Raw genomic sequence first — 14,199 nt, 5'->3', positions numbered from 1 at the left:
ATTGTTGACTTGTTGATTCGAACGGTGCTATTAATACTGACGGTCCTAATGGTGCTGTTGATGCTAACGGTGCTGATGGTACTATTGATGCTAATAATAATTCTTTTTTTAATTTTTCACCAAGTGAAAATGTATTTATCATAATTTTAAGGAAAAATAAATAGAAAATTTAAAATGTTTATAATACGAAATTAATTGAAATATATATGGTATAATAATATATAAAAGATATTGATAAAAAGTTTTTCCCAACTATTAAGAAAATAACTTTTAATGTCACTCTTCAAAGGTAGGTACCACAACTAGATCCAATTTGCAATAAGAAATCATCCCCAATATTGAAGAACAAAGCATTTCTTCTACCATAAAACGCCGTGTTTTTCACGTATATAAAAACACACATAATTTTAAAATTTCAATACGCATTAATACTTCACTTATAAAAGTATAAAACGAGTTCAAAATTATATAATGCAGATCGATAAATATAATATCATCGTTAAAATATTGTAATACAATAGTATACCACTGTGTTATAACGTAAGTACAGTATTGTTATATCAATAATAATAAAAATAATGGTGTTTTAGAAAAATAAACTGGCACAAAATCCAGCCGATGCTGCAGGTCGATTAATAATATTATGATGGTTTACTTGCTAGCTACTAATAAACGATGTCGATAAAATTATCGGCGACGGCCTAGGACGAAATTCGGAATCGGCTCATTTGCAATTTATTCTGACTTTCTACACTCGAAAAATTTACCTTTGAAAATGGCTGAATCGCAAAATACCGAAACAACAACCCAAGAAATTGAGAAAACCGTAAATGACGCCATTAAGAATATCATCAACCACATCGAGTATGAGATAATGGAAACAGAACTTAGCATATTTGATAACTCCCGAGAAGAGCCTACGGTTGCGGATTTGGCGGGCCTGTTGTATTATGCGACCCAGTTCACGGGCGACGACTGTATCAATCTGATGCAATTTGCAATAATTAGGTGTTATAACATAAAGAAAGATAAGTGTATAAAATATTTAACCCTATAATTTCGATACCTTTATTGGATTTAAACATGTACTCCAGACTATACTATTTAAACACACTTCCACGTTTGGTGACTATCAACAGACCAAACAGACTACTTTATTCACTCAAATAAATACACAATTAATAGAAAGTACTACATAGGGATTTTCTAGTACATAATAAAATGGGTATTCTTTTCTCCTTTTAAAGATAATACTGTATAATACATATACAATATAGTCCATATTAAGGGACAATGTATATAAGTACCTATATTATGTGAGCAAACATAAATTTACTGCCACTTTTTCAGTAATATTTGTGTATGTAAGAAATATGGACAATGGCTGACCCCTGTTAATTCATTTTTTACTGTTAACTTAATTTCAACACCATGATGAGTAAATATATATTTATATAATTATGATATTTTGACAAATTACAATAGTACTGTAACATATTATTTATCGAACTTAATATATTACTTTTTTATATTAAAAATATTATTGACTTTTGTTACCCTTCAATGTTATACCTGTAGCTAAATGCATGTCTGCATTCTCCTTTTGCATCATCCTTGATGTACCAGTTCTATGCATAGACCTATAAACTAAGTTAGTTTATGTATGGTTTAAAGTATAGATGAATTTAAATTTGAAAGCAATGATGAATTAATAATTGTTAAAATGTAAGTTAAGTCTCTAGGTAGCACAATTATTTTTGGAATTGCAACTAAATAGTAAATAATTAAAACAAGTTAAACAAACTATTTACTATTTTTTGGCAGTTTATCCCAAATTTTAGAAACCTCAAATAAGCTCAAATTATTCAATCGAAGATTCAGTATTTATAAATGCACTGCGCCTTAGTAGGTACTTTGAAACTTGAAAATTGAAATTACTTTTCTAATTGTTATCTAGTGACGTGTATTTTATTTTTCTTGTACTGTTATCCAGGGTAGTTTTAAAAATTAAGTACCTATTATGTTTTTTTTTATTATTTTATATTACATCATATTTTGTTTATAAATATTTTTTAAAAACACTTTAACTGTTACCTAGGTGGTAACTAAAAACATTTGCTACATTTTTCGTAATCTTAGTACTATACTTGTTAAAATACAATTGAGAATAATTTATATTTCACTGGTTCAATGAATTATTACTTATGGTATTGAGAGTTGGGGGTTTGCTTATGATGTCCACTTAACATAACTAAAAGTAACTATAAATTAATTTATTTAATTTCTATTAAAGTTACTAAACTGTGCAAGTATTCTGATATTATGTGTATAATTTTGAAAAGCTATTTAAATAATATTTATTATTACTTGTATCTAAACATAAAAATATTGTTAATACTAGATTTAGAAAAATGTAAATATAAGTATCATTTAAAATATACCTAGATGTTGTAAATCTTTTGGTCTCAAAAACTTGTTAAATAGGAAATACTGCTATTATTAAAGAAAAGACTTATATTGAATATATATATAATAAGAATTTGAAAAAAATATTAAAAAATTTAAATCCTTCAATAAAAGTCCTATTTTTATGAAACCTTCAAGGTTCGAAGCAGAAGCGTCACTAGACCAGTTCCCAGTTTTTAAAAGTGTATTAACTCAATTGTTAATGGGGTAAATGTTGTGATCGAAATTTGAATTTTCAAAAAAAAAAATGGCGGGAAATTTTGTTTTGCCAATTTCTCAAACTTAGATACGAGAAGCAGCTTTTTTTAGAACAGAAATTTGATCCAGAGGTGTCACTGCATTGAACCTCGAAGATTTCAAGACGATACGATGAATATTGAAGTTTTTAGGTTTTCTTGATATATTACGAATTTGAAAAAACCAAATCCTTCAATAAAAGTCCTATCTTTCTGAAACCTTCAACGTTCGAAGCAGAAACGACCTTGGACCAGTTTCCAGTTTTTAAAAGGTTATTAACTCAATTATTAAGGGGGTAAATTACGTGTTCAAAATTTGAATTATTCAAAAATGAAATTGGCGGGAAATTTTCTTTTGTTAATTTTTCATACTTAAGGTGGATACTCGACTTTTTTGAGAATAGAGATTTGATCTCAAAGATTGACTGCTTCGATCCTTGAAGGTTTCATAACGATAGCACATATATTGAATGATTTAGGTTTTCAATAAAATACAAATTTGAAAAACCTATCTAAAAACCTAAATCCTTCAATAAAAGTCCTATCTTAATTAAACCTTTGAGGATCGAAGCAGAAGCGTACGTAGATCATTTGTCATCTAGTAAAAGTTTTTTTAACTCAAATATTAAGGGGGTAAATTAAGGTTCAAAATTTTGAATTATTCAAAAAAAAAATTGGCGGGAAATTTTCTTTTGTTAATTTTCCAACCTTAAGGTCAATATGTGACATTTTTAGGAACAGATATTGGATCTTGAGGGGTCATTGCATTGAACCTCAAAGATTTCAAGACGATACGATCAATATTGTAGGTTTTAGGTTGTCTCAATATATTATTACGATTTTGAAAAAACCAAGTCCTTCAAAAAAAGTACTATTTTTTTTAAAACTTTCGAGGATCGAAGCAGAAACATCCAGACAAGTTACAAGTTTTTAAAAGTTTATTAACTCTACTATAAAGGGGTAAATGTTGTGATCAAAATTTGAATTTTAAAAAAAAAAAAAAAATAGCGGGAAATTTAGTTTTACCAATTTCTTAAACTTAAATACGAGACACGGCTTTTTCAAGAACAGAAATTTGATCTAGAGGTGTCACTGCATTGAACCTCAAAGATTTCAAAACGATACAACACATATTAAAGGAGCTAATTTTTGAAAATTTACATCCAATTTTGTGTTGTTACTTGTTAGCTCAAATATTATATTAGAGTTAATTGACCTATTATTTTGTAGGTTTTAATAGTTTATTTTGATATGCCTATCGATTTACATTAATAAATAATGAGCAAGCAACACGCCTACTAAAATAAGTGTGAAAAAAAAGTTCAAAACAATTATTACTTAAAACGTCTTACATACGTATACCATAAGGAAACGTCTGGTTATACGAATAATCACATATTGCGTTTTTCAACTTTTTGCTACTCCGATTACGGGCGAAATAATGGTCGCACGTACTTCAACCATAGAGCCTTTTTAAATCATCGTAAACCAAAAGACAGGAATCTCGTACTGATCAAACGAAAACCCAAAATCAAAAATACACGTAACTACGTAATTTTTTAAGTACAAAAACCACTTGAAAAATCATAACTCCCGAAACCAAAAGTAGGATAACCTCGATCTTGGTATCCATCGATACAGCGCAAAGTCTTCTACTTAGACCGACTACAAAAAGCGGCTCGCCGCTCCCAAAATCTAAGTGTCCGTACCGGAAACCCCGAAAAACGCAAATTTTCAATTTCCGAAGCCCCAAAAGACGGAGAAAAACTGCTCCTATGGTCTCGACACCTGACGCTGAATTAGATCACCGACCTCCAAACTATACAAATCTCGAGTTTCAGAAACGTCGTACAAAAACTAAATCTTTTCCAAAATACAACTGTGGGGGGGGGGGGGGCGACTCCGGGATTACGTTTTAGAAGGGCCTAAACCGAAACGTTTGGGAACTTAAAAGTATAATATTATCTAATGAAAACGTCATCAGCTACAACTTATAGATTTATTGAACTTTAAAAACTATTACACATTTATACGTTAGTTCGCATTTGGTAATTACGCCAGTAACATACAACTTTCTATGTCAGTAGTAGTTTTCCTAGAAGTTACCTATTCATATAATCACATCGATAATAAATCGATTTAATAGTGTTAAACATGAACAATTGTTTATATAATTTATGAACTCAATCATCAAAGTTTATGACGTATTATACGTCTTGAAAATGATTATAACTAAATGTATTTTGTATATTTTATAATACTGTAATATGACATGTCATGAAATTTACTAACGCTAGACAATAGGTATAAACGTATAGTGAATTAGTAAATGACAGATATATAATATAATATTAGCCATTAGGTATGTACTCTATTCAGAACTATTGTGGTCGTCTGTTTGTGGATGAGATTAATCCCACATAGGAGAACGAGAAATGGTGAAATCTAAAGTTTGTCGATAGAGAATTTTATGGAGATTCCATGTAAATGGTCGGTGTAACGAATTTTCCAGTTGTTAAATAGATGCTTACAAAAACCATAAAAAAAAACCAAAAAACCATACAAAATTTGCTTTATCAAATAATCATAGATTTTAAATTGTGATAATGAATTATTAACATGTGTAACCATTGTTCAGGTTGTAGATGGTTACCACTTCAAATGTCAGCAAACAATAATTGAGGTTATGTTCAATTCAAATGTAAATAATAATTATTCGTTAATATTTTGTTAATTTTTATTTAATTTTTTTACCTTTTGTACAATATGTTTATTATTCACTATCGTGTGCACTGTGCAGTATACAAATTACAAATTTAAACGGTTCACCTTAAATTTTCGTAAGTCGTAAATACATTTTGGCTACTAATCTGCTTCCCTATTCTTTAAATTGTATGTTATACAACAGTGTATTATTCCTAGGTCAAATGTATCTACAAAGAATTAAAATCATTGCAAATCCAAGTTAAACTTAATATGCCATTTACAAGTTACAACAATCACATTCAAACCTTCATAACTCAAATCATGTATGTTCTGTATAGTATTAAAATTCCTATAATGTATTACTTATTGGTTGTGGTACATCTGAAACAACTTAACAGATACATTACAACGATAATTATTTATCTTACAAAGTTGCAGTCAGATGTGGATTTAATATCTGAGATTTTGTAAATGTTTAGGGCCATTATCATATCTGATGCTTAAGAATAAGTATTGCTTAAGCTATACCTACTTATGACTCAAACGAGATTCATACACTAGACTTTAGCCTAAGAAAAGAAATAGTGTTACTTAATCTAAGGATCGTCGAGACCTACATCAAGTATTGCTTTTAGTTACTATCACAATTTTTTTAGTTTTTAAATTACCGAAATTTACTTAAGCAATACTTATTCTTAAGAATCGACTATGGTCCTTAGTGTTAAATTGTATAGTAATGGTTAATGATGATGGAGTTACTAATTATTCATAATATAAAAAAGTTTACTTGTTTACCTATATTGTTATTTTTTATTTTTCTCCATAATGCCCAGATAATAATAAATAATACAAGTATATGCTATAGGTTCACAACTATAACACAAGGATGTTTGCTATATTATATATTGGGATAAACTATGTGTTGGGACTATGAATAATGTTGATTGGTTACTATTTTACTTTCATTGATTTTTTATAAGATATTGAGCCATTAAATGAATACAATTTTCAAAATAATTTAATTAATATGGTTGTTTTTTTTTCTCTAATTTTAGGAAGCAAGATACAGTAACTGGTCTATGCATGTATCCAAGCCATTTAGGAGATTATTCTGTTTGGAAAAACTTCTTCTTAAAAAACTGTTTCCACTAACAGTTCCACATGGCGGTTTACGAGTAATTACCAAAATAGGCATCTAGCTTCAACTTCTATGTTCACCCTTGAAAGAACGTCATTAAGCTATACCACATAGAGTTGTAAATACCCTTTCCGGATATATGCCGGTATATTTATTTATACATAGTAATATGATGTTATTCTGTAATCCGTGTCAAGTGCCATACTGTGCCACTGTGGTTAAGGCACAACTAAATAATTAGGTGCCATGAGTAGGGATTTAAATTCTGCCTTATTAATATTAACACCTTAATAATAATTAATGACATTAAAACGTTGCACCTACCTATACTCAAGGACAAGGCCCTAATATTATATATTATATATATAAAAAATGAAAAATAGATTATAATAGAATATATGTAGATTCTAGATGCCTCGTTTACAAAAATCCACGCTATTTCTGACACTTGATATACAAAAAAATCCTATATTATAAAACTAAATTACTAATAAATAGATATTACAAATAATATATTGAAAAAACAAACAAACAATTTTGTATTTTTTAAAGTTAATAATTTTACTGTAATTGTATTCTACTTTAGGGGATTGAAATTGTTCTTATTAATAGATACAATAAAATAAAATAAGAAACTGTTAAAATGTAATTTAAGAAACAAATTTTCATTTTCTATGTGCTAAAATAAAATTTCCCTGGTTGGTTGATTGAATTTATGTTTAAATATTTACCCGACTAAAAGATTAAATATCATATCACATCTGTACATCACTGTCCAGCCAGTTTCCAACCATATTACATTGATAAATACCTCACCTTTGATTACTAAACATGGTTTGTTAGTTTAAAATAAATAAAAAATTAAACTAAATAGATACTTGGTGTGTAGATAATTGGGACTAATATTAATTATTATTGCTTTTTACTTAACTCCATATAAGATGTAGATGATTTTTATTTACTGTGTTTTTAATGTGTCAACAAACTAATTTTATATTATTTAAAGTCAAATTTGATGTATAAAAACCAAAAAATAGAAATAGTGACTTCTTGTATACTGGATATTTATTATTTAGATTCTTATAATAAATTATTTTGTATTCATTTAATTAATTTTGTATAACTATGATAAGAAGCAACTCGCATTAGACTAATGATTCAATTAAATTAACTCGTCAGTGGTGGTCTCGAACAAATAAATTATGATTCTTATGATCAAAATATGATTCACTGTACTGTCTGAACCAGTTCATTTATTTGAAAAAACGAATCAGTTAATTAAAGACAGCTTGTCACATCTCTACAGTACTCAACAGTGTATTCTTCATTTCATACTTCTTAAGTTATATTTGTCTATTTAATGTATATTTGAATGTATTTTTTTTTTTGTTTCTATTTATTAATAAACTTAGACGAAAAATATATATATTATATTTATATTTTAAATTTCAGCTATATAATTTTTTTTAATACATATTATATAAAATCTTAGTTTTATAATTTATACATTACTTATGTTTGTATCTTATGTAACTATGTACCTTATACATAAAATATATATAGAATTTAGACAAGTAAATGCAATTTTTAAGTCTTATACTGTTTATATATTATGATGAATTTACAATTGATACTAATATGTATGCATAGACGCAAATAGCATTTGGGGTGGCTAACGCCTTACTTTGATAATATTGAATAAGCTTAAAACAAAATTTAGGAAATGTATGTATGTACGTATATAAGTTTTTGAAACTGCATTTAAAACAAATAACTGTTGTGGAACATAAAATTAATAGCAATACACCCCATATTATTCATCATAGGTCACATCATATTGTTATTGGAAATGTAAATCATTCAATCGTGTATTATTTTATCAAAAGTTAATCAAGAATAATCAAAATTATTATGAATTCTGTGTTACAAAGATTCACTAGATGTGTCATGAACAAACTATTTTAAGTTTTTGAGCATTCAAGGTTTAAATGTTTGTAACTTTGGTGGGTAATAGGTAGCTCCAATATTTGTTTAATTAAAATTCGGATATTGATAACCTGTAGTTATAATTGATAAGTGGTAGTTAGGTTTTTAGTTATTTTAAATTAAGTTTTTGTATTTTTATGTTGGAAACGCTGGTTAGGTAAAACTAAAAATATTTTTATGCGGGAAATTTATGTTTCTAAGGTTGGCATAACCGATCTCCCGAAATTTGATTTTGATGATATCTCGCTGTTATCAAAATCGGGAAATCTCTCCCAGCCCCTGTAAACACGTTAAATTCCCAATAGTATCGTTGTTACTTGTTTTTACCTTGTTATACTCGCCAGTACAAACTACAAATTCAAAATCCTCACTTAATTAACACCACTAATTTAATTCAACTTCTAAGTCTGTATCTGGTACATATCTGTTAATTATTTTTTGTCTATTTGAAATACTAATCTAGAGCTCTGGTACGGCGTCCCGTCAACTATGTCCGCGCGCGACCAAATGAGAGCCATGTTGGACCAGCTCATGGGCACTGGCAGAAACGGTAACTTCTAAACGTTAAATCATTCAAATTCATTGTTATTATATTATTTGAATCTTTCTATTCTTAATATTAATGATTACAGGGGAAGCAAGTAGATACCAAGTGCAGTTCAATGATCCAAAAGTCTGTAAAAGTTTCTTATTGTATTGCTGTCCTCATGCCATATTGGCAACTACCGTAAGTATAGACCGGCTATCATTCTACCAATTTGAATAATACAATTGATATTTTGAGCTATTAATATAATTTCCTCCAATTTTAAATAAAAATATAAATATTACCTATCAGGATTTATCAGAGGCTATATTATGAAATGCATTTTGTATTACAGAAGAAGTGTAACAAATGTCCATTTTGGTCAAAAATAAATTATAATATTAATATGATATTTGTAAGGATACCTATTCAAAGATTAGTCTAAAACAGTTTAAATTAAAAAACATAATCTTAGGTACCTACATATATGTTTAAAAATTGCACAGAAAACAATAATTTGTTTTCATAGCAATATTTGTTTTCTCTCAAGTAAAATTGTTATTAATAGTAACTTACGATAGTTAAGCCTTTGTAGTACAGTATTTGTTGATCCACAAACAATATTTTATTACAATTACATGATTACTATATTGTTATTTCTGGTAAAAGGACATTTTTTTCTTTTTTATATAGTGTATACTATGTGTAGTATTGTAACTTTAAATTATAATTACTTTTCGTCAATGACTTCATATTAATATTTTTTTAAATAAGTTATTGTATTTAAATTTAAATGTTTCATGAATAACATTATATCCATAGATAAAATATCCTAAAATCATCTTATGTACCTACAGTACTCTAGTTAAAACTTATAAATAAATAAACACAATAAAGTATAATAAATACACGTTAGTAAAATACAAACTAATTATTGCATGTCTATCCAGTTATTTTATTATTATTATTATTATGATGTATTGTTGTTAATAATTAGGGATGGTAAATTTGCTTATATCCACAAAACTATAACCAATTTCAATATATTTTTATTAAATTAATCATTCTAGTTATTACTTTTTCTAGTATTAACTTAATAATAATAAATAATACAATTAAATACTATTTAATTTTTAAAAAATTGTATAATAAGCTCTGATAATTTTATTGAATATGCATATTTTTTTTAGGGACATACATAAATATGTATGTCTATATAAATATTTTTACTAATATTGGAACTAGTAGTATTAATTAGTCTGAATACTGAACATTTTTATTTTTTTTTTTTTTTTAGTTTATTTATTAAACATTTTAAGGACTAAAAAAAAATAAATTCTTGCCATCATATGTTCTATGTAACATATTTTTTTCTTCAAATACTTTGATTCTAGGATAAAACATAATATTTTATTTTAATTACCATTGAAACTTATTTATGCTGAAATATCTAAGCATGAGTTTGAACTAAGTAAATCTTATCTAAATCATCCTCTATAGTTTAACCTTATTAACTTTGTTTAAATTTTTAGTAATATTCATAATGTGTCAATCTATATATTTAGTTTGTTACAAATATCATATTTATATATTTTTGCATATAGTAATAATGTTGAATGACAAAATACATTTATAGTATAAAATTACTAATTATGCAATCCAAACAATCCTTTTTTAACTAAACATATTGATTAATACATTATGTTTTAATTTATACTTGTCAGGATTAATTAAAAAAAAAAATTATTAAGTTCCTAATGAAGTAATAAATAATAATTTTATGTCTTAAATTAAATATAAAACATTATTAAAATAAATATAATGCTTATGTTAATCGGCTTGTTGTTAATAAATTGGTTTTGGTACAATTATAACAATTTTCATTATTTGCTTCTCAGATTTAATTTGATAGGTAATTATTAATACTATTATTCATTATCCTTTATCAGATTAAACATTTTGGTAACAGGAGATTTTATTATATTTTATTATATATATTACAGAAGTACCTACATACTTAAATACTTTTAATTGTATATTTTATAGTTCAACAAATATGCTTCTTAGTACCAAATAAATAATAAATAAAAATACCAAACTATTTTTTCTTCATAAATATAAAATATTTACCAGTAAAATATTTAAATTTCAATTAGACATTCTATAATATTATATAATATAGATTTATTTCAACAGTAATTTTTCATTTGTAAAAAATAAAAAATTAAACTTATGGAATCCATTCATAACCTTAGTGTAATTTTTTTTACAATTAGTTGTAGGGTAAATTTTCTTTGACTTCTTTATTGTTTACTATTCTTAAAAAGAACTTTTTTTTATCTCCAAAGCCTACCATGATATCAACAAATCTTTTGTGAGTAGTTAATAATTATCTCTAAGTTACAAATTGGTATTATCTACCAAAACTATTCTGAAAATGAAGTTTCATTGAAGACAGTATGTACATCAATTCAGTTAATTACGTCTATTTGAATGCGAATGTTTTACTTTTAATCCTGATTATTGTCACCCTCTCTCTCTAGGAATAGTCAAAAACAAATTGTGTTTTGATTCGTTTCAAGAAAATGATACAAATATGGGGAAGATGCTCTCCATCAATGCTTCAATGTTGGTGAGCAAATTGTAAATGGTCGTCTGTCTGTAAGTCAAACAATTTTGAGACAACGACAAAGCTTTCTGTTACAATACATTAATTATATTTTGTTGCTTAATGTTATATTATTTACATTTATTTAACATAATTCATTCAGGCCATGTATCTTCTAAGAATGAGCAAGTGTTTGTTTTGAGGTTGTTAAGTACTCGATACGTAAGTCATTAATTGATATAATGCTTTTTTCCCTATATTGTGTATATTTTCATGTTTCCAGGTCAACCTGATATTATTTCATGTAAATCCTTAATTTCTGTTTTAGTTAGTTTGATGTATTATATTATTAAACTTTTATATTATTTCAGCGCATGGACATTGGCGAGTGTCCAAAAATACACGATATTGCATTAAGAGCAGATTTTGAAAAAGCTCAACAGAAGTATGATCACTATTATGATGTGGATGTAAGTTGATAAAATAATTTATCCTTTTTAAATAAATTTAAATTAATTAGGAATAACTAATCATCAATTATTTTTCTCTAGGCTACTGAACATTTACAAGCATTTATTAACGATTGTGACCGGAGGACTGAAGCAGCTCGAAAACAACTATTAGAAACTCAGGAAGAACTTACTGCTGAAGTAGCTGAAAAAGCCAATGCTGTTCATGAGTTAGCTGAGAAGATAGGTAAAACATTGGCCAAAGCTGAAGAATTGGGTGCCCAAGGTTTAGTGGATGATAGTCTCAAGTTGATGGGAGAAGTATGTTGAATTTTACATATTTTTTTTTTATAAAATATTTATACATGTTTACGTAAATATATTTCTTTGATAAAAGATTGAAGATCTGCATGGAAAAAAATCAGAAGCAGAAGATACTTATAAAAATTCTATGCCTAAAAGCAGTTATTATAAGCAAAAGTTAAGGGTGTGTGATGTATGTTCAGCTTATTTAGGTATTCATGATAATGATCAAAGATTAGCTGACCATTTTGGAGGAAAATTACATTTAGGATTTATTAAAATAAGAGAAAAACTATTAGAACTTGAAGTAAGACTAGTTATTAATAATTCAAAAATTCAAACAAAAAAAAATTATTTAATTCTTTAATATAGAAAAATTATGAAGAAAGACATAAAGCTCGGCGTAAATTTCATGAACAAGAGCGTTATAAACGATATGATAAAAGAAGTCACCGGTCTAGAAGTGGAGATCAAAATGAACGTCACCAACGGTCTAGGTAATTTTTGTTTATATTATGAAATTATGTATAATGTATGTATTGTGTTTACGTATCAACAGGTCACGTAGCCGCCACAGTAGACATCGTTCACGTAGTCGTAGTCGCAGTCGAACCCACAAACATGACAGAAGAGATAGAGATAGACGTCGCTACTAAATAATGATATTGTTTCATTTCTATGATGCATAAATATTTTTTTTTATAACATTCATTTTGACATATTTACTATTTTAATAATAAGATGAAAATAAAACCAGTTATATTAATTTATATTTAAAGTAGAAGAAATTTAAAAACATTAATGCCTCTTCATAAAAAAAATTATTATGTCTTTAGAAATTACATTTTTTTATCTACAATTTAATCTGTTTCGGAAACAATGTAATCACAATTATTAATTATATAATTTATAACTAGTATTAGCTTGCAATTTGAAAACAATAAAAAAATATTTATTATTTGATTTATCATTAACTGATTTATTATTTGATCTATTACCTACACTTAGAAACTTATGAATGTAATAGAATATAAATAAATACAATTATGTACGATGAGGTATAAAAAAATTACAATAAAAAATACATTTTCCTTTCACGAAAATACAATATTAAATTTTTAAGTGATGTTAAAATAATAAAATCTGGTAAAAAGGCTGCTAAAATAATTAAATGTTATTAAAAACTTTAAAACTGTAATATACTTTTATTTTGTTTTTTAAAAAGTTGAACAGTTCACCAAGTCCAAATGTTCTAATCTCAGTTGAAAATGTAGATATGACCTTGATGACGGATGAAAAAACTGATTTTTGTGACGAAATAGAAATTGAATGAAATGATTATTGAATATTAGTGTAACATAACTAAGGAAATCGTTTATTCCAATATAATTTTAATTTTAAATTTCTATTTCCTGATATAGGAAATGTAAACTTTTCATCAGGTATTCAAACATTAGAAAGTACTTATGTTTTAATTCACTACTAACCTTTTGATTAAAATAGCAACCAATATCGGCTACCTATAACACTCTTAGAGTTTTCTGAGTTACGCGATAAATAAATAAATCAAAGTCCATAATATGGTGGAACAAGAGAAAACTAAGTATATTGTTGGTTTTAGACGTCTTGTGGAATTATATGCTAAACACATTTCTGATATTGCATTTCTAATATTGAATAAAGATATTGGATTCATGGATTTATTCAAACAAACTAAAGGACCAGATTGGATTTATTTGCTATGAAAATTTCAGCTGACTTTTGTTCTACTGATTTAAAAC

At 26.7% G+C, this 14,199-nt stretch overlaps 1 protein-coding gene across 1 annotated transcript; it reads left to right on the top strand.

The window, feature by feature from the left end:
- The first annotated feature begins 9,008 nt into the window (after positions 1-9,008).
- Positions 9,009-13,283, top strand: LOC132936999 (putative RNA-binding protein Luc7-like 1). The gene is made up of 7 exons (XM_061003825.1): positions 9,009-9,082; positions 9,165-9,259; positions 12,038-12,136; positions 12,218-12,436; positions 12,513-12,725; positions 12,791-12,915; positions 12,978-13,283. The coding sequence occupies exons 1-7, from the start codon at positions 9,022-9,024 to the stop codon at positions 13,072-13,074; spliced, it is 909 nt and encodes a 302-aa protein (XP_060859808.1). The 5' UTR covers positions 9,009-9,021; the 3' UTR covers positions 13,075-13,283.
- The last annotated feature ends 916 nt before the right edge of the window (positions 13,284-14,199 follow it).

This window comes from Metopolophium dirhodum, chromosome 1 (assembly GCF_019925205.1).
Source record: "Metopolophium dirhodum isolate CAU chromosome 1, ASM1992520v1, whole genome shotgun sequence".
Lineage (NCBI taxonomy): Eukaryota > Metazoa > Arthropoda > Insecta > Hemiptera > Aphididae > Metopolophium > Metopolophium dirhodum.
The sequence above is the reverse complement of the archived record's forward strand: the minus strand, read 5'-3'. Positions and strand labels throughout refer to the sequence as shown.

Coding starts and splice junctions, on each gene's coding strand:
- LOC132936999 (XM_061003825.1), top strand. CDS start 9,022: ATGTCCGCGCGCGACCAAATGAGAGCCATGTTGGACCAGCTCATGGGC. Junction 9,260..12,037: donor ATGCCATATTGGCAACTACC/GTAAGTATAGAC, acceptor ATATTATTTCAG/CGCATGGACATTGGCGAGTG. Junction 12,137..12,217: donor ATCACTATTATGATGTGGAT/GTAAGTTGATAA, acceptor ATTTTTCTCTAG/GCTACTGAACATTTACAAGC.